The sequence below is a fragment of the Ips typographus genome, linkage group LG15 (genome assembly GCF_016097725.1).
Source record: "Ips typographus isolate SLU linkage group LG15, UJ_Ityp_2.0, whole genome shotgun sequence".
Lineage (NCBI taxonomy): Eukaryota > Metazoa > Arthropoda > Insecta > Coleoptera > Curculionidae > Ips > Ips typographus.
The window spans coordinates 6,651,222-6,675,968 of NC_138436.1; the positions used below are offsets into that span (position 1 = coordinate 6,651,222).

General features: G+C 35.5%; 1 protein-coding gene across 2 annotated transcripts; it reads left to right on the forward strand.

Annotated features, from left to right (window-relative positions):
* The first annotated feature begins 22,738 nt into the window (after positions 1–22,738).
* Positions 22,739–24,474, forward strand: LOC145738267 (uncharacterized). Of its 2 annotated transcripts, XM_081993096.1 has the most exons (3): positions 22,745–23,351; positions 23,410–23,624; positions 23,891–24,474. In XM_081993096.1, exons 1-3 carry the CDS (start codon positions 23,023–23,025, stop codon positions 23,968–23,970), a joined length of 624 nt encoding a protein of 207 aa, XP_081849222.1. In that variant the 5' UTR covers positions 22,745–23,022; the 3' UTR covers positions 23,971–24,474. The 2 variants fall into 2 exon arrangements, with proteins under 2 accessions (XP_081849220.1, XP_081849222.1); XM_081993094.1 differs by having other exon boundaries at positions 22,739–23,351; positions 23,410–24,474.
* Positions 24,475–24,747: the final 273 nt, after the last annotated feature.

Below are 24,747 nucleotides of genomic sequence, written 5' to 3' on the forward strand. Positions count from 1 at the left end.
TTATTTTAACCAAAACATCAACAAACGATGATGTCACTGTCAGTCAAACAAAACATTGGTCGTCTGTCAAAAGTTACATTATTTTTTTACTAGCACAACAATGAAAGTCCATTGTTGTAGTAGTACACAAAATGAAGCCTTTCTACGCCGGCCTTACAGGTCAACAATATGCATGTTTATATAGCTTGAAAAAAAATTGTAAATTGTAACGCCCTTACAAATTTTCGGTAAATTTTATTCCGGCGCCACCTACTGTATTATTAAGTGACAGTAGGATTGTAGCGACACTATTGCCTTCGGGTAGTCTTTAAACAGTGGCGAAAATCAGGGATATATTTTCAATGAATACACAAAATATCGAATAGTTGTTTTATTAAAAATACATTTACGGAACGCAAACAAAATTCTCGGGCTAACTCAATACAGGAAATGACGACGGGGTGTGCAAAGAAGCGGTGTTTAACACAAAAGACAAAATTATTCAGTACGGTTTTAAATACGTTTTTGGTTGGTAACGACTTCGGTAAATTACTGGAACTGGTACTTAGATCAGTGTCAAATAGTTTAACGAAGGTCGGTGCAACAAGAAGCAAGGTTTCGACCTTTGCCCTTTTAGAACCAGTCTGATTCTCCCACACTTGCCGGAAAAATCGGTGGGGGTAAATGTTCAGTGGAAGGGCTGGCAAAAGAGGGCGGAAGTTTTGATTAAGGCATGTTTATGTCACAAAGACAAAAACGGTGTCAATATTTCAAAAAAATAAAGCACAAAAATAGTAACTTGGTTACAAAATTACTCCTTTGACGGCCCAAAACCCTGCGTTACCCGCGCTACAATAAATGTCACCGTTGCCCGCGGGTGAGCGGAGGGCTCATCTTTACTTGTAGATAATTTTTCTTCAAACGAAGTAAAGTTAAATGAAAAAAAAATATAATGTTAGATAAAAATGTAAATTAAATGAAATATCTTCATATATTGTAAAACCTGTGTGTCGGGACACCTTAATGCAGAAACCCGTATATGTATAAGCTCACTGTGATATTCCGATTTACATGAGTTTTACTGTATTATGATATAGTTTAGATGTATTAATGATATATCAAAATATATTTATATTCGTAAATATAAAAAATTCTAAAATAAAAAATATATTTTCTTGAAATTAATGTGGCAAATAAAATAACATCTAAAATATAGTCTTTTTCCACTTCTGTCCTCACTCCGAATCAGGCTGAACACATTGAACGCAGTAGTTGACGGTATGTTCCTTACAAATAGCTGCTTGACATTTTGCACATCTGACACTAGTCTTCCGGTTTTTCTTTTTTGGACAATAGTTACGTTTTGTTCTCTCTCCAGGCTCGTTTGGGTTATTATCTTGATCTGTTGGAGGGATTCCTAAATAGTTTTTTATTTAAAGCTTAGTAAATGGGGCAAACTTTGATTCATTAAACGGCTCTTTATGTGATTTTTTACCAGTTCACTTGCCAATGATTTCAAATATAGTCGTCTCGACATGCGCAGATCGATATTGTTCGCTCGGAAAATAATAAACCCATTTATTCCAGCAATATTGAGAACCGAGAAAAAGACAGTCAAAGGCCATCTGCAGGTAATTCTTGTCACAGAATAAATGCTTTTCAGTTGGTCCACCGTATCAACCCCATTTTTATTTTTGTTATAATACGTAGTCACTTCAGGTTTGAAAGCATCGCCGGTGTCTTTATCGATGGTGTCATCATCATGCAAAGTTGACAAAAGTAGAACATTTTTGTTCTTTTTAGGAACATATGAAACTAGTAGACATTCTTCTCCAAACCCAAACATGCTGCTGCAGACCTTCCTTTCTTTAGTTGCTACTAACAGTGGTGGAATTTCTCGTTTTGTTTTTTCAAAGAGTTCCAACTAAAGTCAGCCTTTGACGCTTGAGTAGCTCAATAGCTAAGGGGATTGAAGTGAACCAGTTGTCGCAAACAACGTTTCGTCCGGAGTTATAGATTGGCCGACATAAACGGCGCACAACACTCATTGAATCATTATCCAGTCTAAATGGACCTTCTGGTTGCTTTTCTGCGTAAATTTCCATCTTTATGGTATAAAAAACCCGGCTATCAACTAATGAAAAAATTTTAATGCCATATTTACTAGGCTTATTTGGGATGTATTGACGGAAGCCGCATCGACCTCGAAATGCCTCCAACATTTCATCAATAGTACAAGTTTCACCTGGCGTATAGCAAGCTTCACAGTTATCTTGAAACATTTCAAATATTTGTCTTATGGGTGCTAATTTATCCTGCTTTTTTCTTTCCTCTCTACTTCTGATGTCGTCGAATCGAAGAGCCCGTAAAAGTAGGTAACAGCGATTTTTAGACATAACCATCCTAAAAAATTCTGGTGCAGTTGCATCCGTATTCCATAAATCCGCTAAGTTAGTATGGCTGGCTTTGAGCACTCCTGCCATGTATAACAAGCCAAACAACGCTCTAATCTCATCGACATTGGTATCCAGTGCATCTCTACTACGTGAGTAGCTGTTACGGATATTTTGGATATACATATATATTCGTATACATAACAATATCTTCAATCATTCGATCGGTAATTAGCATATTCCATGTTTCATAGACAGATCGAGCATTTTTTGCGTGAGGTTTGACGCCTGGTAACTTGTAAATTAAATTATGGCGCTTTGTACGTGTGTATTTCACTGAACGATGAACTTTCCACAAAGTTTTACCGTCTTTTCCCATGTAATTTGGACCATCTTCTGACCAACGACCGGTAAAATGTTCGCTTGATTCATCCGCCGACAATTCCGAATCTACTTCGTCATTAGGGTCGTTTTCGACGCAGTCTTCGTCACTTTCTTCATCAGCAAGGACTTCTGTTAGAAACTGGCTTGCTAGTTCCTCTTGTTCTAGCTCTTCAAAAATTTTGAGAAGCCTTGCTTCTTCTTTCGGATCCATTTTTATAATCAACTGCTCTGAAAATTCATTTAATCAATAATTTGGCTACGATTACTTTAAAAAAACCGATATAACGTACCAAAACGTGATAGTTAAAACTAAAGCACTGTTACCCGCAGGTGAGCCAAACGCTCACTAATCCGCGCGCCCAATTTAAAATACTTATCAAATAGCACCACACGTGATTACACCAGAGCTCGTAACTTAAATTGACTTGGCACAAGTGTCGGACTGTCGGTAGGCTTACATAGACCGATACGTGCCTTGTTGCCAAATTGTGAAAGTTGTTCCACATTGTATGAAAAGGTGAGCGCCGCGCTCACCCTGCGGGTAACGCAGGGTTTTAAGCGTTAAGTAGATATATGTGGAATTATAGATATAAAAGGAGAATGCTGGAAATAAAGGTATGCAAATATGTTGTTCTAAAATGTCCTGTGGATAGTGAAAGAACCAAGTAACTGCTCACAATGTTAATTTAACACATTTTAAGTGAAGAAAAAATAAGTCCGACGCCACTGAACGATCGGGCATCTTCGGCTCCGGCTTGCTGCCTTCACACAAGTTGAATACTTCACTGCTTTTCCATGTGGATGAGAAAGTACAACTTTTATGAAGAAATTGACCTATGCTAAGAACAGATTACCCACTAAGAAGATTGCAACATATCAATCAAGTTGAAGAGTGAAATTGTGTGCAATGAGTTCAACTCAAGTACTTACATTAGAACAGTGAATAAAAAAGCAAGGTTTAAGGTCAGTACATTGATTCTACTTAAATTAACATTCAAATGAAAACCAATGCAGTTTTCATTATTGTTTTATGTTTAATAATTATCATTATACACTTTAGTAAACGGGCATTGCTCAACATTGAGTTAATATGTATTATACAGTGTCTTTTATTAAAAATTTTAGTTCTTACATGATTTTATTAACTTTTTTGTTTTGTTTTGGGTTCCGGCTTAAAGAAAAAGGATTGCGGCTACAAGCTACAACTTTTTATTTAATATTTACTATTTATGTACTGGCACTTGTCAGTCTATATGTCATGTAATAATCTCCATAAACTTATCATTTATAACCACCTTCCATTTTTACAGTGAATACTAATACCTACTAATACTCAAACTAAATTTTGTTCTATAAAGTGGGCTTTACTTTTTCCAAATACACTTGGAACCTTATTTTTAAAGGAGGTTTTGGATTCTACAAACAATTCTTAACATATTTCATGCAACATACTCCATACTGATATTCAATTATTTTTAAACAAATGCCAAAAATACTTTTCAAAATTATAGGTCCCACAACTTTTACTTAAAAAAATTGAAAAAAATTGAAGGGTGCACGGGAAAAACAAGCTAAGTCAAATTTTGAAGTTTTTGAGTACAGCAGTTTTATCTCTAAAATCATTGTTAACTGGTCACCTATAGGCATTAGAACCATAAATATTTTTTTATATATAAAGCAGCATGCTTTTTTATTTAATATAATAATTACAAGGTTGTTGTTGAAGAAGATACAAAAATAGGTCTTGACTTAGCCTGTTTTTCACCAGATTTATATTATAAATATTAAATTCGTCAAACTTAAGTAGCAAACAAGGTAATTCATAAATTAAAATGTATATCAAAAAATAATTAGTTAAAACCTTGTTTTTTTTTTGTTGATAAAAAATTATTAAACTAATTAGTTACTAAAAAGGATGAAAGGTAAGTAGGCCATTGTACGCCTTTCCTAAAATATGTTCTATTAGACGACGTAGCTCGTTTTGCTTCTGACTAAGTTTGGACCCTGTATAGCATCGCTATTGTCTATCGGGTGAAGCGGTTTTCTCAATTTGGCCAAAAATTGACATAGCTTGTTTTTCCCGTGCACCCTTCAATTAACATCAGCTGTTCAAAATGAACTCTGGACTGTTACAATAACAAAGACGGTTTATTGTCTTTTTAATTTTTTTTTTTAAAATGTCATCTTTTTTTTTTGTGACTTTTTTTTTTTTGTTTATTGGGTCTTCTGTCTCACACAAAAAAGGTTTGTTGGGAAAATGGAATTTCGCACTATTTTCAACTAAGTTGAAAATAACATTAACCTAGTCGTCCCAACACAAGACCACTGACTTAGGCTCGGTCTTGTTACCTAAAAACGCTGACGTTTCGGTGGAAAATCTACCACCGTCTTCAGAGAATCTAAAAAAGAAAGAACACAACGGCAGAACACAGAAAACAACAACTTAATAAATATTAAACCTGATAATGTTCAATATGGAACTCTGAGAAGGGTTTTGTCAATAAAAATTGACATAAATTTTGACTTTTGTCATTCCAATAGGAAAGGTTATCTATTGTTGTAGTGAAAGGTGGGTTTTATAATGAAAACAAAATTACAAGAAATTTCAGTTTCGTTTGATATGACCAAGTGTTATCTCCTCCTCTAGAATATTTAACCAAGTTTGGTCAATATTAATAGAGGATGTAGCAACACAGGAGTCATGGTTTAATCTAATATATGCACTTTCTTTTATTTTACGTCTTTTTGAAAAAGTTTCTTTATCTATGATACTACATTCATTCCATTTGACTCTATGATCATTATCAAACGCGTGTTGGCATATATTAGATTTGTGAAAGTCTCCAGTTCTTAAATAATTTTGGTGTTCTTTAATACGGTTTTTTAAAGGTCTGGAGGTTTCACCAATATAAAATTGATTGCATTCGCAAGGAATTTTATATATCACGTTTCTTGTAGATTCATTTTCATTGTGAGGTTTTGTTTTAGTTAAGTGTGATCTTAATGTGTTTTGAGTTCTAAATATTGTTCTGATGTTATATTTTTTAGCTATTCGTTTGATTTTGTCAGAAATACCTGGAATTTAAGGAATAAAAAGGTTAGTAAAAGGTAAAATTTGATTTTGATTTCCAGATTGTTTTGGATGTTCTAAATCCCTAAAACATTTATTAATAAATGTTTCAGGATAGTCATTTTCTTTTAGAACATTTTTAATGAATAATTTTTCTTTATTAAATTGTTCATTATTGCAAATAATTTTGGCTCTATCAAATAAACTTTTTACAATACCTTTTTTACCATTATTGGATGATTGGATTTGTAGTTTAAATATCTATTTGTGTGGGTTGGTTTTCTGTATACTTTTGTTTCAAATTTGTTTATGTCTTTTTTGATTAGAATGTCTAAGAATGGAAGTTCGTTATTTTGTTCAGTTTCTGTTGTAAATTTGATTGTGGGTTCTATTGAGTTTATGTGAGTTAGAAATTGTTTGAGATGATCATTACCGAATGGATATATTGTGAGAACATCATCAATATATCTCCACCAGATTGTTGGTTTATAATTAAAATTATTAATGTTATTTTCTTCGAAATGTTCCATAAAAATATTACTTAATATTGGAGACAATGGAGAACCCATTGCCATTCCAGAATTTTGTTGGTAATAATCATCTCCATATTGGAAGAATGTTGTTTTAACACAAATTGTTAAAAGTTCTAAAATAGTGTTTACGCTTAAGCTTGTACGTTCCCCAAGACTTGAATCATTTTGCAATTTAGATCTAACAATTGAAAGAGTTTTGTCAACTGGGACGTTCGTGAATAAACTTACAACATCAAAACTTACCAGAATATGATTTGGATTAATGTCGATATGTTTGAGTTTTTCAAGAAAGTGAGGAGAGTTTTTTATGTAAGAATCTGTGTTACCTACTAAAGGATTTAAAATGTTTAGCAAGAAGCGAGCTAATGAGTGAGTAGGCGAATTTATACTACTCACAATTGGCCTTAATGGCATGTTATTTTTATGAATTTTAGGAACACCATAAAAATGTGGTGTTTTGCTATTATGTGGCGTAAGATTACGCCTCTCAAGATCAGAAAATTGATCTCGATGTTTTTTTAAAGTAGTGTAAATTTGCCTTTCAATTTTTTCTGTTGGGTTTTTATTTAGTTTTGTGTAATTGTTTTCATTTAAAAGAGTCATGACTTTGTTGTGGTATGTAATAGAGTCCATTATGACTAGAGTCCGGATTTCTAGAAATTTTGCTTTTTGTAAATAATAAAAGCAACCAACCTTTGACATCTAATGTGAACGATTTATACAAAAACGCGTCATTTGACAGATTTTGTTGATGCTTTTTTTGCTTTTTTCTTCGCTTTGTGCTTATTTTAGTTTTTTGTGCTTATTTACTGCTATTTTTGGGGCCTTCTGAACGACAAAAACATGTTGCAAAATGTCTGTATCAATTTACAAATTTAAACTGACCAAAAAATTTCCAAATACCTACACCTGAAGAGGTCTAAAAAAATGTAAAAACATTCCAAAACACTATAAAACCTCTAAAATGCCTTGCAAAGCTTACAAAGCAGCCTAGAAGCTTCTAAAAGCATTTAGAAGAGTCTAAAAGCTTCCGTATGCTTCTAAAGCAGTTAACAGCTTCCAAACGTTTCTAAAACCGTCTACAAGGTTTCAAATGTCTTAAAGGCAGTCCAGAACCTTCAAGGCTCTTTAAACTGTCCAAACACCTTCCAAATGCTTCTAAAGTAGTCTAAAAAGGTTTTAAAACACTACAGAAACTCCAAAATATGTCTAAAGCCTTTCAAATTAGTCTAGAAGCTTCCAAAAGGTTTTAGAACACTCTAAAGGCTTCCAAATAATCATTAACTAGTCTAGAAGTTCTCAAAAAATTTCAAGGTAGTCTAAAAGCTTCCGTATGCTTCTAAAGCAGTTTAAAAGCTTCCAAAACTTCAAATTCACATGTCTTAAAAGAAGTCCAGAACCATCAATGCTCCTAAAGTAATCTAAAAAGATTTCAAAACACTACAGAAAGTCCAAAATGCTTCTAAAGCAGTCGGAAGCCTTTCAAAACAGTCTAGAAGCTTCCAAAAGCTTTTAGAACACTCTAAAAGCTTCCAAATAATCTTCAACTAGTCTAGAAGCTCCCAGAAGATATTAAAGCAGTTTAGAAGCTTCCAAAAAATTTTGTGAACCGTGTAAGAGATTTCAAATGCCTCTAAAGCATACCAGAACCTTCAATATGCTGTTTAAACAGTCTAAAAAGCTTCCAAATGCTCTCAATTAGTTCAAAAAACATTTTGGAAAGTTTTCAAAACAGTCTAAAATCTTCCGTATGCTTCTAAAGCAATTTTCAATCTTCAAAAAAGTTGAACTCAAACAAATGTTGCATTTCTGAAAGAGTTTTGCGCTTTTTTATAGATTTTTATGCTTTTTTCAAGCAAATAATTTTGCTTTTAAAGCGCTTTTTTTCACGATTTTAGTGCTTTTTAATCCGGACTCTAATTATGACTGTAGCGTTACCTTTGTCTGCTGGAAGTATTTTTATGTTGTTGTCTTTTTTGAGAGAGTATAATGCTTGTTGTTCAGGTTTGGATAGGTTTTGTTTGATTTTGTGTTGTTTTTCTAAGATAAGTTTTGATCTTATTTTAAATTCTTGTTGATGTTCTTCTGGCAAATTTTGAGTTGTCTCTTCAATTGCAGAAATAATATCAAGTTTGGGAATGTGTTGTGGTGTAATGGCAAAGTTTTAACCTTTTGAAAGAACAAGTTTTTCGCTATCAGATAAATTTTTGCTAGAAACATTTATTACAGTTCTTTGTTGAAGATTATTGACCTGATTGTGACTATTTACAAGTTGTATATGTATTTTTTCTTCCATTAAATTATTAAATTTATTGATATGAATTTGTTTTTGCTGATTACAATTTATATGATAGCTATTCAGAATACATTGCCACATATGATTAAAATCATTTAATGAGACTTTTGACTGAAGGTCATTCTTAATAAAGTTAATATCATTTTTCAAAACAAATATATGATGTCTGTGGACTCGGACTGCGAACTCCTAGGGTACATGCTATTTTTGCACGAACCATGTATATCCCAACAGTGCCGTTTTCAAATAGTTAGAATTCCTTTCTATAGCTAAGCCGATGTCAGTAAAACAAATTGTTTTGATTCGCTCGCACTAGCACGTCCGTTTCCTATCAAGGCAGCAATTTCCTATAATCGATAACTATGCGCCATTTTCTTTTAGTAATCACTAGTACTCACCTGTCTAAGACTTCCTGGCTTGAAGGAGATTGAAGCATGTTGGACAGTCTCCAAAGCCATTGCCGTGGCACTTAAAAAGGCGGTAAGCATTTTATACGTGGGAATAGTTTCTTGGTTATGTTGGAGTTCAAACTCTGTTCTGGATTTTGTATCTAATTTGCGAGCCAAAATATTGAAAAGCACAAAATCCCAACCGTCCGTATCAATATTTTGAGCCTTTAAAGCATCTATATTTTCCGTAAAGGTATTTAATAAATGTCGAATATCTTTTGGAGACTGTTTTTGTAAGCAAGGAGCGTCAAAAATTTCATTTAAGTAGGCAGTGGCTAAAAAACGTTTATTTTCATAACGAGTTACAAGAGAATTATAGGCAGTTTCATAATTGTCTTCAGTTAGGGGTAAGCCCTTAATAAGATTCAGTGGTTCCTGCTTCAATGAAGTAATCAAATAGTGAAACTTTTCGACATTTGATAAATTAACATTAGTGTGAATGATGCTCTTAAACAAATCGAAAAATGATGGCCACATTTTAATGTTGCCCTCAAAAATAGGAATATTGATTTTTGGAAGCCTGGCGGCCGACAGAGGTGAAGTATTTTGCGAAGTGTTAAAATCAGAGGCAGCGGGAGCTTGTGTAGGCGATTGAATAGAACGGACCTTGGACTTTACATCATAGAGATATTTATCTGCTAATTTTCTTATTTTGTCTTGGGCAGCAAAGTCAGTATCACTGGCAATTAAAGAAATAATGTCATTGTGAATTGATTGAAAATCGGCATAAATTTCCTGCAGAAACTCCGCACGTGAAAGTAAGTTTTCCTTGTAGAATGAGTCCGTGGTAGAGTTCGTTCCATACTCATAGATCTCTTTAAGCCTATTAAAATGTACCGTGCGCTGAAAAGTCAATTTTGCGATTTCCTTTTCAGAAGTAGCCATAATTAATTATGTAAACGTAAAAACTTTCAAATTGTAAGTAAAGTCACGGAAGATCAATCGCACGGAGCGAACTATACCTAAGAAAATTATTAAAAATCTCCGAACATCAACAAACACAATGTTGCAAAGTGTAAAGTTAAAAATCGATATGGTATGTGGTATATTCTGCTAAACCTGGGCGCAATGGAATGTTGTTTATTCGACCTGATAAAAAAGAAACAATGAAATGAACAGAGTGTAGTTTGAACGAGGTGATGGCAAAATGGCTGATTTTAAAAGTTTAAGTTAATTTTATATGTATTTTATAAGTAAAAATTTTAAATTTTCAAAGAAAATGGAAAAGTGGATAGTGATATCCGGCTCGAAGGACCAAAAATGTCGTTGAAGACCAGTAAAATTTGCTGGTTTAGGTTTTATCGAAAAATAATATAATTAAAATTCGAAAACGGCGCACCACCTTTCTGAACGGGGCTCACCTGTCTAAAACTTCCTGGCTGGAAGGAGAGCGCTCTCGTTAAGAAATGTGGATTCGTCGGCTTGGATGGACTGGAGTGAGTAACACTCGCGAGTCGCGGTAATACGAAAAAAAGTCAAAAAAAGACGTGATAAGTTGAGTACGCTTTTAGCTTGATGCTGCTAGGTCGACACTTTGAATGGTACTGTCGCTATTGCGCACGCAGTTCTAGGTGTCCCTTATGATAGACAGTGTGCCGTATTGTCGCGGAAAAAAAGGTAAAAAAAAAGAAATACGAAATTTATAGGTCCTTAAGCGCATAAAAAAAGAGACAAGTTTTAGAGTTTATGAAACACAAGATCAAGTCAATAAATAAACTAAACAGTAATCAACATTCCACCCACCAAAACATATGTGTTTTAATCTAGTTAAAAAAAAAGAAAACAAATAAGCAAATAAAGATACTAAACTAAATTACGTGGAGTTGCAAAGACTTTAATTTATGGGTAAAGGACATACTTTTACAACGGGGCGTTGTAAAGTACCCTTGGCTGTTTTTAAAGTGACCACTCGTACCACGCCGTCGTTACCGGGGTGCAATTTGAGCACTCTACCCAAATCCCACTCTAGAGGCGATTTTTGTTCGTTCCTAATGACAACCAATGTATTTTCCTGAATGTTCGGAGAATGACTTGACCACTTTGTACGTTGTTGTAAGGTATGAAGGTATTCATTGCTCCAGCGCTTCCAAAAATCGAATCGCATTTTCGACAGTAGTTGCCATCTAGATAGGTGATTAGTATGAATTTGTGTCAAATCGGGCTCTGGAAAACTCGAAAGGGGTTCAGAAGTCAGAAAATGGCCCGGTGTCAACGGTAGAAGGTCGTTTGGATCTTCACTTATTGGACCCAAAGGCCTTGAATTAAGAAGGGCCTCTATTTGGGTAAGAAGAGTGTAAAACTCTTCGTATGTCATGATTTGACCTCCAACTACACGAAATAGGTGAGTCTTGACGGACTTGACACCTGCCTCACTCAAGCCATTGAAATGGGGAGCCCCCGGAGGATTAAAATGCCAGCGAATGCATAATTTTGAAGCTGCGGCCTCCGCCAAAGAGGTGAGTTCGTTGCTAGCTCCTTTAAAATTTGTTCCTTGATCTGAATATATGTCAGATACGCGGCCTCTTCGAGCTATAAACCGGCGCAAACACGCTAAAAAAGCGTCCGTTGTCAAGTCTGAGGCAAGTTCTAAATGCAATGCCTTTGTGGCACAACACACAAAGACGCAAATATAGGCTTTATTTAGACTTTTGATGCCTCTGCGCTTGGTTGGGGTGACTGCAAAGGGCCCTGCGTAGTCAACACAAACGCGAGAAAATGGTTTGACTTGAGAAACTCTATATGACGGGAGGTTTGCCATGTACGGTTGCAAGCTTCGAGGTTTTGTGCGGAAGCACTTTATGCATGTCGAAAGACAGCGATAAATTGCGCTTCGCGGGCTAATGATCCAGAAATTTTGAAGAAGTATATTATGTAGGGTTTTTAATCCTGGGTGTAGATTTTCTCGGTGGGCGTGTTCTATAATTAGATCGGTTAGTCTATGATTTTTAGGCAATAATATAGGATGTTTTGTCTCGAAGGCGAGAAGGGAATTTTTCAATCGACCACCCACCCTAAGGATACCCTGGTGATCCAGGAAAGGCGAAAGTTTTCGAAAAGGTTTCTGGATCGTCAAGGTATGTTTAACCGTACGAATAAGGTCAGAAAAACATTTTTGCTGTACGAATTTCACCAAGACGTGCATAGAAGTTTGCAGTTCGTCGGGTGAAACATTTTTCGAATTTCTCGAGTGTAAAAGTCTATGTTTCGGATTGAAGCGAAGGATATAAGCGATAATGCGCTGAACAGTCACAATGGCTGAAAATTTTGAGAGCAGAAGATCAATTATGTCCAGGTTCTCGATTGCGACGTGGTTAGTTAGAACGTTCTGTTCTTGCGATACATCTGGAAATTGTGTTGTATAAAATGCAGGCTGCTCAGGCCAAAGCTCGGGGGGGGACTCAAGAAATTCAGGTCCGTGCCACCACAAGTCAAAATTAACGAGCTCAGAGGGTGTAAGACCTCTGGAGACACAGTCAGCTGGATTTATTTCCGTGGGAACATAGTGCCATGTAGAAGCTTTAAGATTTTCTTGTATATAAGAAACTCTATTGGCTACGAAGGTTTTCCAGCGATGAGCAGAGCCCTTGACCCAAGTGAGCGCAACTTGGGAATCACTCCAGGCATAAGTAGCATCGAAAACATACTTATCGGAGTATGACTTCGTCACATAAACGATCAATTCGGTCAGAAGGTGAGCCGAGCAAAGTTCAAGGCGTGGAATCGATACAACTTTTAGTGGTGCAACTTTCGACTTTCCGGAAATCAAGACCACCTTTGGCGTTCCACAAGAGGTAATGAAGCGAAAATAAACAACGCATCCATATCCTATGGGGCTGGCGTCGCAAAAGCCATGCAATTCTACTCGTAAAACTGAATCAGACACAATCAAACGAGGAATTCTTATATTAGAAATATCGGGTAATTGTTCTTTAAAACGTTTCCAGACTTGTATGATGTCCTTTGAAGGCGTTTCGTCCCAGTCTGTTTTTGCAAGCCATAATTGCTGCATGATATGTTTGGCCGATAGAACACAAGGTGATAAAAGACCTAACGGATCAAAGATACGTGCGATTTGGGAAAGAATACTCCGTTTTGTACAGAGAGAGTCAATTGGGTTAAACGAGTAACTAAAAAAGTCGGACTTTGGATCCCACTGTAGACCTAAAACTTTCAGGAAAGTAGGACCATCAGTGTCGAAGCTAATTTGAGTGTTTTCCGAAGGCACATTAGACAGAATATCTGGACAATTACTGGCCCATTTGCGTAACTCAAAACCTCCCTTTTTGAGGAGTAGAATCAAATCGTTCTGAAGGTTTAGAGCTGCTTTAAGATTATCTGCACCCGCAACGCAATCGTCAATATAGACAGAGCTTTGAATTACTTTCGAAGCTAATGGATAATTTTCCTGTTCAATTAAAGCTAGCTCCTTAAGCGTACGAAGGGCCAGGTAGGGAGCTGAGGAGATCCCGAAAGTAACTCTATTCAGAACATATTCTGAGAGAGCTTCTGACCTTGAAAAACGCCAAAGAAATCTCTGGTAATTTCTATGTTCAGGCTGAACGAGAATCTGACAATACATCTGTTTTATATCACTTATAAAGGCAATAGGATGAGTTCTAAATTTAAACAAAATATCAGTTAAATCTTGATGGAGTTTAGGTCCTGGAAATAGGACGTCGTTGAGGCTATAACCACTTGTAGTTTTTGCACTGGCATCAAAAACTATTCGGAGCTTCGTGGAGACGCTGTCAGGTTTGATGACGCAGTGATGAGGCAAATAAAATGCTGTAGAGCATTGATAATCGCGAGGGGAGATTTGAGATATATATCCTTGTTCGATGTAATCTCGAATGAAGTCGGAGTATGCTTTGTATAAATCAGGGTTTTTACTAAGTCGTGATTCCAAAAAATTAAAACGACGCAAGGCTTGGGTATACGAGTCGCCAAGGTTAGGTTTTGAATGTCGAAAGGGAAGAGACACAACAAAACGTCCCGACGAGTCTCTGTATACAGAACTTTTGTAGATATTTTCACACTTAATTTCATCGGCAGACATAATGTCAGAAGGACAAGAAGGATTTTCAATTTCCCAAAATTTCTGCATAAGCTGGTCAACCTGTGGCTCGCAGGACACATGACTGATCAACAAAGACGTGTGCTGGGCAGAAGGCATATCGGCTTTTCCTTGAAGTACCCAACCAAAAACTGTCTCAAGCGCGACAGGTTGCCCAGGCTTTCCGAAGATGCGACCCGGGCCGAGAATATAAGGCATAAGTTCTGCCCCAATGAGCATATCCACGGAACCTGGAGTATCAAAAGCAGGATCTGCAAGTTGCAAATTAGCAATATGATTCCAGTCGGTTTTCATAACCTGCACTTTGGGTTGATTTGAACAGACTTTTGGAAGAATGACCGCGTGAAAATTAAAAGTAGGCTCTTGGTTAGAACACGGTTTTATGAGACACTGCGTAACTCCTTTGTTAGATATTGAACGTTGATCGTTAATGCCTTCAAGCGATATGGACGAATGTTGGCGTCGCAGACCAAGGCGATTGACAAAACGTTCCGAGATAAAATTAGCCATTCCCCCTGTATCGAGGAGTGCCCGAATTTTGTGGAAGTTACCCTGATTATCTTTAATTTGAATGACAGCAGTTGAAAGGAGAACTGTAGATTGTGTGAATGAGTGGGGAACTGAACTGCTGCTGCATTGCAAAGCTTGCAAAGAACCCGAGTTCTCAGAAGAAACTGCAGAAGTACTTGCAGAATGTTGTGGCCCTGTAATATCGTTAGAGGGATAAGAAACTGCAGGGTTTTGGTTTAGATGTAATAGGGTGTGATGTAACTGATTGCACACGCGACACCTTGTAGAAGACTTGCAATTGCGTGCTGAATGACGAGGGTGCAGACAATTTAGACAAAGACTATTAGATTTTGCAAAGTTGAAACGATCGATGGGAGATTTGGAAGTGAAAATGTAGCAACGATAGAGAGCATGACTTTGGGAACACAAGGCACATTTGAAGTTGGAGGCTTGATTTGAAGACCGCCCAGATACAGCATCTGAATTCAGAAAGACAGAGGAGGGTTTTCTGTTTCCATTACCCGAGGAAACGTGCTTGAAGTTAGTAGAGATTGAAGCATGTTGGACAGTCTCCAAAGCCATTGCCGTGGCACTTAAAAAGGCGGTAAGCATTTTATACGTGGGAATAGTTTCTTGGTTATGTTGGAGTTCAAACTCTGTTCTGGATTTTGTATCTAATTTGCGAGCCAAAATATTGAAAAGCACAAAATCCCAACCGTCCGTATCAATATTTTGAGCCTTTAAAGCATCTACATTTTCCGTAAAGGTATTTAATAAATGTCGAATATCTTTTGGAGACTGTTTTTGTAAGTAAGGAGCGTCAAAAATTTCATTTAAGTAGGCAGTGGCTAAAAAACGTTTATTTTCATAACGAGTTACAAGAGAATTATAGGCAGTTTCATAATTGTCTTCAGTTAGGGGTAAGCCCTTAATAAGATTCAGTGGTTCCTGCTTCAATGAAGTAATCAAATAGTGAAACTTTTCGACATTTGATAAATTAACATTAGTGTGAATGATGCTCTTAAACAAATCGAAAAATGATGGCCACATTTTAATGTTGCCCTCAAAAATAGGAATATTGATTTTTGGAAGCCTGGCGGCCGACAGAGGTGAAGTATTTTGCGAAGTGTTAAAATCAGAGGCAGCGGGAGCTTGTGCAGGCGATTGCATAGAACGGACCTTGGACTTTACATCATAGAGATATTTATCTGCTAATTTTCTTATTTTGTCTTGGGCAGCAAAGTCAGTATCACTGGCAATTAAAGAAATAATGTCATTGTGAATTGATTGAAAATCAGCATAAATTTCCTGCAGAAACTCCGCACGTGAAAGTAAGTTTTCCTTGTAGAATGAGTCCGTGGTAGAGTTCGTTCCATACTCATAGATCTCTTTAAGCCTATTAAAATGTACCGTGCGCTGAAAAGTCAATTTTGCGATTTCCTTTTCAGAAGTAGCCATAATTAATTATGTAAACGTAAAAACTTTCGAATTGTAAGTAAAGTCACAGAAGATCAATCGCACGGAGCGAACTATACCTAAGAAAATTATTAAAAATCTCCGAACATCAACAAACACAATGTTGCAAAGTGTAAAGTTAAAAATCGATATGGTATGTGGTATATTCTGCTAAACCTGGGCGCAATGGAATGTTGTTTATTCGACCTGATAAAAAAGAAACAATGAAATGAAGAGAGTGTAGTTTGAACGAGGTGATAGCAAAATGGCTGATTTTAAAAGTTTAAGTTAATTTTATATGTATTTTATAAGTAAAAATTTTAAATTTTCAAAGAAAATGGAAAAGTGGATAGTGATATCCGGCTCGAAGGACCATAAATGTCGTTGAAGACCAGTAAAATTTGCTGGTTTAGGTTTTATCGAAAAATAATATAATTAAAATTCGAAAACGGCGCACCACCTTTCTGAACGGGACTCACCTGTCTAAAACTTCCTGGCTTGAAGGAGAGCGCTCTCGTTAAGAAATGTGGATTCGTCGGCTTGGATGGACTGGAGTGAGTAACACTCGCGAGTCGCGGTAATACGAAAAAAAGTCAAAAAAAGACGTGACAAGTTGAGTACGCTTTTAGCTTGATGCTGCTAGGTCGACACTTTGAATGGTACTGTCGCTATTGCGCACGCAGTTCTAGGTGTCCCTTATGATAGACAGTGTGCCGTATTGTCGCGGAAAAAAAGGTAAAAAAAAAGAAATACGAAATTTATAGGTCCTTAAGCGCATAAAAAAAGAGACAAGTTTTAGAGTTTATGAAACACAAGATCAAGTCAATAAATAAACTAAACAGTAATCAACAGTAAAATTGGGGTTTTCTTTATAAATTCCATCATAATTCACTTTTGTTCTTCCGTCATCGGAGAACTTTTAGTTTTTAAATCTATAAACATAACACATTATAACAACAAATTAACGTAAAAGTAGATTTTCTTACCCATTTGTCAGACTTTAATTTGGTTACCCAATCAATAAATTATTAATCACAGCTATACAGGAACAAATGTTACAATAATAATAAATTAAATAACACCGTTTAGGGGGGCAGCCGGCAGGGTCAAGTAAACCCAGCTGATTCCACTTTTTTATCAATATTTATTATTAGATTACCCACTAAACAAAATAAGGTCGTTGTTTCAATACAATTTAGTTTCTATGTTTCTTTGTTTCGTTATTTATTTGACACATTTACATCTTTTATAAGTTTAAACGTTCGTTATATGTCCCGCAACTCAACATTCTCCCTGTTACGTTAAAAATGTTCGTTTTTAGTTTTGACTCGGTTACGAATCTGCAACAAACCTGTGTCAACTTACAAACGTACAACCGATTATGAATCGGTTATGTTTGATCTAGGACGTTTTCCTAACGTTTCTTTATAGAACATTTTCGTTTTGGCTACGACATTAAACCGAAACTGTGTCTAACCAGTATCGACACATGCTGGTGTAAAAATCGTTCCAGCATCGTTTCCATTTCTACAGGGTTAGTTTCTATAATGTGACAAGCTGAGGTTGTTTATTATTTATTTTTCAATTTAGAAAAAAAACTTATACAAAAGTTAAGATATTTGCATAAATATTTTATACGTGCTATCAATAAAAAAATAAACGTAGATGGCAAATCAAGAAATTCGCCTGAATATACGTTTTTAAAAACGAACACTCTGCATATATTTTACATAAATAAATTGGCTGCATTTTGTCATTTCAAAAATACATAGGTAAAGCACTGACATTTTCGTCTTTGAAACGGAAGAAATGCAGGAAAGCGGTTTATTTATGTAATAACATTTTCCAGTGTCATTTAAAAATGTAGATTTTGTTAATTTCATTGTTCTTGGTGTTTTTGTCAGACAGCATGTATACAAAATACCTATAACTTTCATATAAGAAATTTTATTCTAAACTCAAAAATAAAGGCACCACAGCTTGTCACATTATGAAAAGTAACTCAGCACATGAATAAATAAATCTCCTTTCTGCACTGGCATATACCTATAACAGATCTTAAAGTTTAAAAATATGTCTTTAATGAAAATCCAAACCAACCAAATAAAAGTTACTTTCAGGTAAATAACCTTAAGTTAAACGTAAAGTAAAAAGTTTTGATTCATCAAAATCCTTGTCGAGAGCGTTCAACAAAATGGTTCTGCCTTACGAATACGACTTAGTACCGTAACAGTAAAGGTATAAAAAATATTATTAAACCACTAATTTTAAATTATTATTTATGGTATAATAAAACATATTCCTGTTAAAACAGATCTTTTAGTATTTCACATTATTTGCATATAAAATGCAGGGAAAAAAATATGTATTTAAAAAATACATCTAAAATAAATGAATGAACAGATTCTAAATAAAAACAAATCTTAACTTTTACTAACTAAAAATATACAGGGTGTCCCGTGACTCGACAGACAAAGGGTTCTAAAGAGTTATTCTGATGGACAAAATTATAGCAACCATAGGTCAATTCGTTTTTGTATCAGAGACATTCAAGAAAATATGAAAAGCCTAATAATGAATAGTAAAAGTTGTTTGTTGGATATCTAATTTTTCCAAAGCAAAAAAGAATTTACCTGTATGTATAGTGGCTCTGACCTTTTGTCATCAGAATGACTCATAGAACACCTAGACATGGCAAAGGTATTGTCGGTCGAGTCACGGGACACCCTGTATACATATATTTTATTAATGTATTGCATTAAATAATCCATTTAAAAATATCAATTTGAAATTTTGATTTCTTATTTATGACTGCTCTGAACGCGATGAAATTAATTTAAGGACCTTTTCAATCTTTGGTTCCCATGTCGGAACCAATCCATCATATACGTTTCAATCAGTGGCTGACCTGAATACGTGCTGTACGGCTTCTGTGAAGTAGATACATAATAAATGTAAAACATAATACATTTATACAAAAAAATATTGCCTTTTAATATCCGAACAAATTCAGAGTCTTTTACTCTGAAATTATTTTGTTGGCCTGTTCAAGAACACTGAACCGCCAATTCATTGGTAAAAATTGTCGCTAATCCTCTTCTAGTGAAATCGGCTGCGTTTTTTCCCGATACTTGCAGGAACTTATGCATCTGAAATGTTTACAAGTGATAACATACTGCCACAAACTTTCATTGTAAATTCGATGTTACCTACCATTTGCTTTTTATTCTCTTCCGTTTTTATTATCTCATTTTCTGCTTCTAAAAGGAGAGTTATTGAAGATACAGGTAGTTTTATTGGCAGCGACAACTCCATTATGTTATTTTCTGGAACCTGCTTATTCGAAATTTCTAATGCGTTTAAACGCATTAATACGAATTTTAATGTGTTCTCAATGCTAATTAATTTGAGTGTTGGAAACTTCTACATCTACGACTTCTATATTTTGGTTAACTTGTGAAGTTCCTAAAAAACCATTGAGGTTAAAAATAACCATTATTATAAATCCGTTTGGGTTTGACTTTACAATACATTGTGAAATAAATACTATATAGACAGTTTCATAACTAAGCTGTTAATAATTTTTGACTAAAAAACTTAAACTAACTTATTCTAGTCTTCATACAAAATCATTAAGAGTTTTTTCCTTTTTTGATTTGCAACTTCTGGTGGCAAATTATTCAAAACAGCGCAGATGTGGTCAGTACATGATTTATTCTCGCTGTGCGGAACCTTCATCTGCTCCGATATAGTTCAGGCAACGGAGAGCAACTCTGTGGCCTCAACAATGGGTTGTTGACTAGATTTTTTCCTGACTGAAAATGGGACAGATTAAGGTCGTTGTCGAAAATATTTAAAAAATACTAATCATTTATTACCAGATCGTGGTGTTTCTACAGGATCTATTATGGGATCATGTGTTGTAACTGTCTCTTCTTCTAAATGTTTGCTAGTGGAAGCCTCAGGCGACAACAGCACCTCCATAGTGTCCCATATGTACCCTGGCGACGATACTGAGGCAATTGATGACGCTGCCGAAAGCGGTCTTGTCATTGACGTAGTTGGGAGTGAGGTAGTCGTATGAGTTCTGTTTGAATGACATACCCATGCAGTGCCATGTACTTCATTGAATCATGCAACATCATTATCTAAACTTACTTGCTTGGTCGGTGGCACTTTTCAAAAATCATCATTTTTTTATATAATGGCCACCTCACTTCTGCCGAAGCTCCCGACTTAGGCCCTTTGCGTTTCTCGCGGGTAAACTTGTTTCGTAGAGTCTTCCACATCTTTTGGCAGTCTTTTACTAAAAAAAGAACGGTATAATGGTAATAATTGGATAATAAAAACGCATCTCAAACAAGATACCTGATATTTTTAAGGTAGCGGCCATGTCAGCCCATGCGGCTTCCTTTTTTATATTATTTTTGTAGTCCTTGTGAGCCAAGTTGTACAGGTATTCATAGTTTTGAATCAGGTCTATAAGCAGTTCCTCCGTCTCTACAGACAACCCTACTCCTACTTCACTTTCTCCTTGCGATTCCTCCATGTCCATCTCAAACACAACACAAAACGACGCAACACAACAAAAAAACGCACAGATAACCAACCCAAGCCAAGAAAACGGTCGAATGATTTGAACGTGCCTTTTAATAATTTTGTGTTGACGTTAGAAATGTCAATATCATCTGATCTGTTTAAGCACTCTCATTGGTTGAATCGCGAATCACGAGCAACAGAAATAAAATTTGGTTAAATGGGATCAACAGAGAATAACGGCCAGCAACAATGGAAACTACGAGCAACGCGATAACCGAGGTTTATAAATGTATGCGTGCGAATCCCTATGTGTTATTTTCGGAACAGCGCCAATCACGAACAACGAATTACGAGCAACGGGAACAACAGAGTTTATAAATCCAGCTTAAAGCGGTTGCCGAGCAACCGTATCAGCAACAATGACCTGTTTATCCGGAAAAAAATCAAAACCATTTTCCCATGTTAATCTCCTATGTCCAGGGTGCTCTTGGACACCTGTTGTACTAGTTCCACAAACCACTTGTATGAGACAACATCTATCAAGTACTATGATTGTAAAGAAAACATCTTTGTGCTGCTGCCATGTTTTTTTTAAACAATAAGTAATGAATCTAAATTTTTAGATATTTTGATTATTCGAACTTACCTATCTCAAAAGGAAAGTAATGTCTCCACTCTGTGATGATGGACTACTTTAATGTAGAGAGAGAATCAAAGAGTAATACATAACCACAGACCACGCCAGTAATTCTTCACTCGGCTGATGACTTTACGTAAACAAGTTCCGCTGATCGGCCATCTTGGATCTGTTGTGATGTCAAATGCCAACTGGTCACTTTGATTTTGTTTTTGTTTTGATGTGTCAAAAAATTAACATGCAATAATTGTATTTTTATTACAATAATAATCTAATAATCGGTGAAGATTATTCACTAAAATCAAGTAAATGTTTATTTTCAATGGTCATAATGGATACAATGCCTGCTGGCCAAGGTAAGTTTGCAATAGCAATTTCATACCTAACCTTAATAAACCATGTTGATGCATAATTACTACAAACTTTTATAGTCTGACATTTTTTAGGGTGGTTCAAGCAAGAAATTGGGCCTAGTTTAAAGATCTGTATCCTGTATATGCTGAATACTTTACTACTTTTTCATGTGGATGAAAAAACACAACTTTTATGGAAAAATGGACCTAAGCGAGGAACAAATTACCCACTAAGAAGATTGCAACATAGTTGAAGAGTGAAATGCTGTGCAATGGGTTCAACTACTTACATTAGAACAGTGGATAAAAAACCACGTTTTAAGGTCAGTAGGTATACTGATTTTACTTAAATTAACATCCAAGCATTGCAGTTTTTATTATTGTTATGTTGAACACAATACTTAATAATTATACACTTTAGTAAACTGCATTGTTCAACCTTGAGTTAAGATGTATTATACAGTGGCTTTTTTAACCCTCGGCTGGTGACGTGTGAAAAAATTGCGTGCTAGGTGACGTCGTTTCGTGCCACAATAGGCATTTACGAAAATTATACCTGCTAATTCCACCGTTTACCACCATCGGTGTAACTTTTAAGGATCTGGTCGAGGATCTGGTTCATTACGGTTGAATGAATTTTAGAACGCGATTGGTATTCCTATTCCTCATATGTCTTTGATATTCATTGTTGAAATGTTTTATAATATCGGCATACTTTCCCTCCATCTCGCAAACAGAACATATTCCAATGTCCATTTTAATTTAACAGGTCAATCTCATAAGGTAGCTAAACTGAAGAACAAACCGTCAAACATAAACTAATTTTTGATGCTATGATTCTAAATTTTAACGGAAAACCTGTCAAAAGTCACTTTTTTCTTAATTTACCGACGGAACTTCTCGATCCATAAATCATAAACCGGGTACATATATTCGGTATATGGGTACAATTTTAGAACGGCAATAGTAGTTACCAAAAGCAATTTTCGAACGCTCTAGGTTAAACAGGTATCTACCGGTAGAATATTCGTAAATGCCTATTATAGTTCGCTGATAGCTGGTCTACCATGTCCACTCCTATTTTTGTGTTGTTGTAATCCAGTATCATCTCTGGCTTCTTAGACCGGGTTTAGCCAACTTCTTAATTCTTAATTGCTAATTCTTTATTGTTAATACTTATTTCGTATTTCTTAATCGTTAATTCTTTATTAAAAAGTCGTTTATGCAGATTCAGATAGTACAGAATGACATTTGAAAGAAAAACAAAAAGTAAGGTTAAACTAAATGAAAACAAATTTGTCAGGTTTGTTTTATTGAAGTGATTATTTCTAACATTAAATTATCCCGAAAATGAACAATAAGAAGTGCCTAGCATTAGGGTTATCCGCTTTGTTTTTAATGCATATTTGTGGAGTTACGGCAATACTTCATAAATCCAGAAAAAGAAACAGAAGGTTTGGGGTCCGGCCTATTAATCGGAAACGAGAAACTGAAGGGCTATATGCTACTTTGGTCAGGGATATGCTCAAATTGGAGTGGGACCAGGACCAATTTTTTAAATACACAAGGATGACACAAGAACAGTTTGTGTATTTACATTCATTAGTTGGTTTCCAACTGAAGAAAGATCCTAAAAAGTTGCATATTAGCTCAAAACAAAGACTGATTATGACATTACAGTAAGTTAAAATAGATTTAAATACAAAAACAATGGTTCAATTTTGTGTCTGTTTTTAGTTTTTTGTCAGAAGGTTGCTCTATGCAAGAAATAGCATGGGGGTACCGTATTGGCAAGACATCAGCTCGAAACATTATTGTTGAAACGTGCAGGGTTATTTCCGATACGTTATATTCCTCCCAGTTACCAGTGCCTGGTGAAGACCAGTTTAAGAACATCGCCAAGGAATTTTTTGCTCGATGGAATATTCCCAATTGCATTGGTGCTGTTGATGGTAAGCACATAACAATTCAAGCACCCGCAAAAGCAGGAAGTGAATTCTTCAATTATAAAAAGTCTCATAGTATTGTGTTTATGGCATGTTGTGATGCATACTATCGGTTTACTATGATTGATATTGGAGCAGCAGGATCAAATCATGATTCTACAGTTTTTAAAAATAGTGGTTTAGGGCAGCATTGCTTCACGGAACTCTTAAAATCCCACCTCCAGTGTGCCTTCCAAAAACTAATTTATTAATGCCTCATTTCGTCGTTGCAGACGCAGCATTTCCTTTACATAAGAATATTGTTAGGCCATATGCTGGCATAAACTTGGGAGAAAAAAAAAAACATCTTTAATTATAGAATCAGTAGAGCGAGAAGAACAATTGAGGCTGCCTTTGGTATTCTGTCTCAAAGATGGAGGATTTTAAGGAAACCAATTAATACCAAAGTGGATGTGGCTGAGCTTATTGTTCAAGCAACCGTGCTACTTCACAACTATTTACAAAACAGTGAAATAGACCTGCCAATAGCAGAGAGAAAATATTGTCCAACAGGATATACAGATTCTATTGACAAAAATAGTGAAATACACCCAGGTGTTTGGGCTGAAGAGGGTAGTGGTTTGAGATCGGTTTCGAGAGTTGGCTCTAATAATCCTTCAACTATTGCAAAACATCAGAGAGATACCCTAGCTGATTATTTTGTTTCGCCAGCAGGAGCATTGCCATGGCAAGAAGAGTATGTGAATCGAGGGCTTATACCTTCATATTAACTTTTTTTATTTACATTTTCAAGTTAATATTGTTTGATACCTTGTTTAATGAATATCTCTTGCAAGTAATAAAGCGTTTACAGTAATTGTTGAAGTTTATTATTGCCACAGCCAATCTTCTTAAATTTAACATAATAATATAATAAATTAATATATACAGGGTGGACCATAAGTAATGGGACATAGAGCTACAGCATATTCTTGACATCAAAATAATACGATTTAGCTAAATTGTCCTATACCAAAAGTTAATATTAAGAAAGATACAGGGTGTGAAAGTTTAAATTTTGTTTTTTTATCATATCTTCACGGATTTTGTATATAAAGCACTGAAAATTGGAATAGGGGGGTTTAGCCAG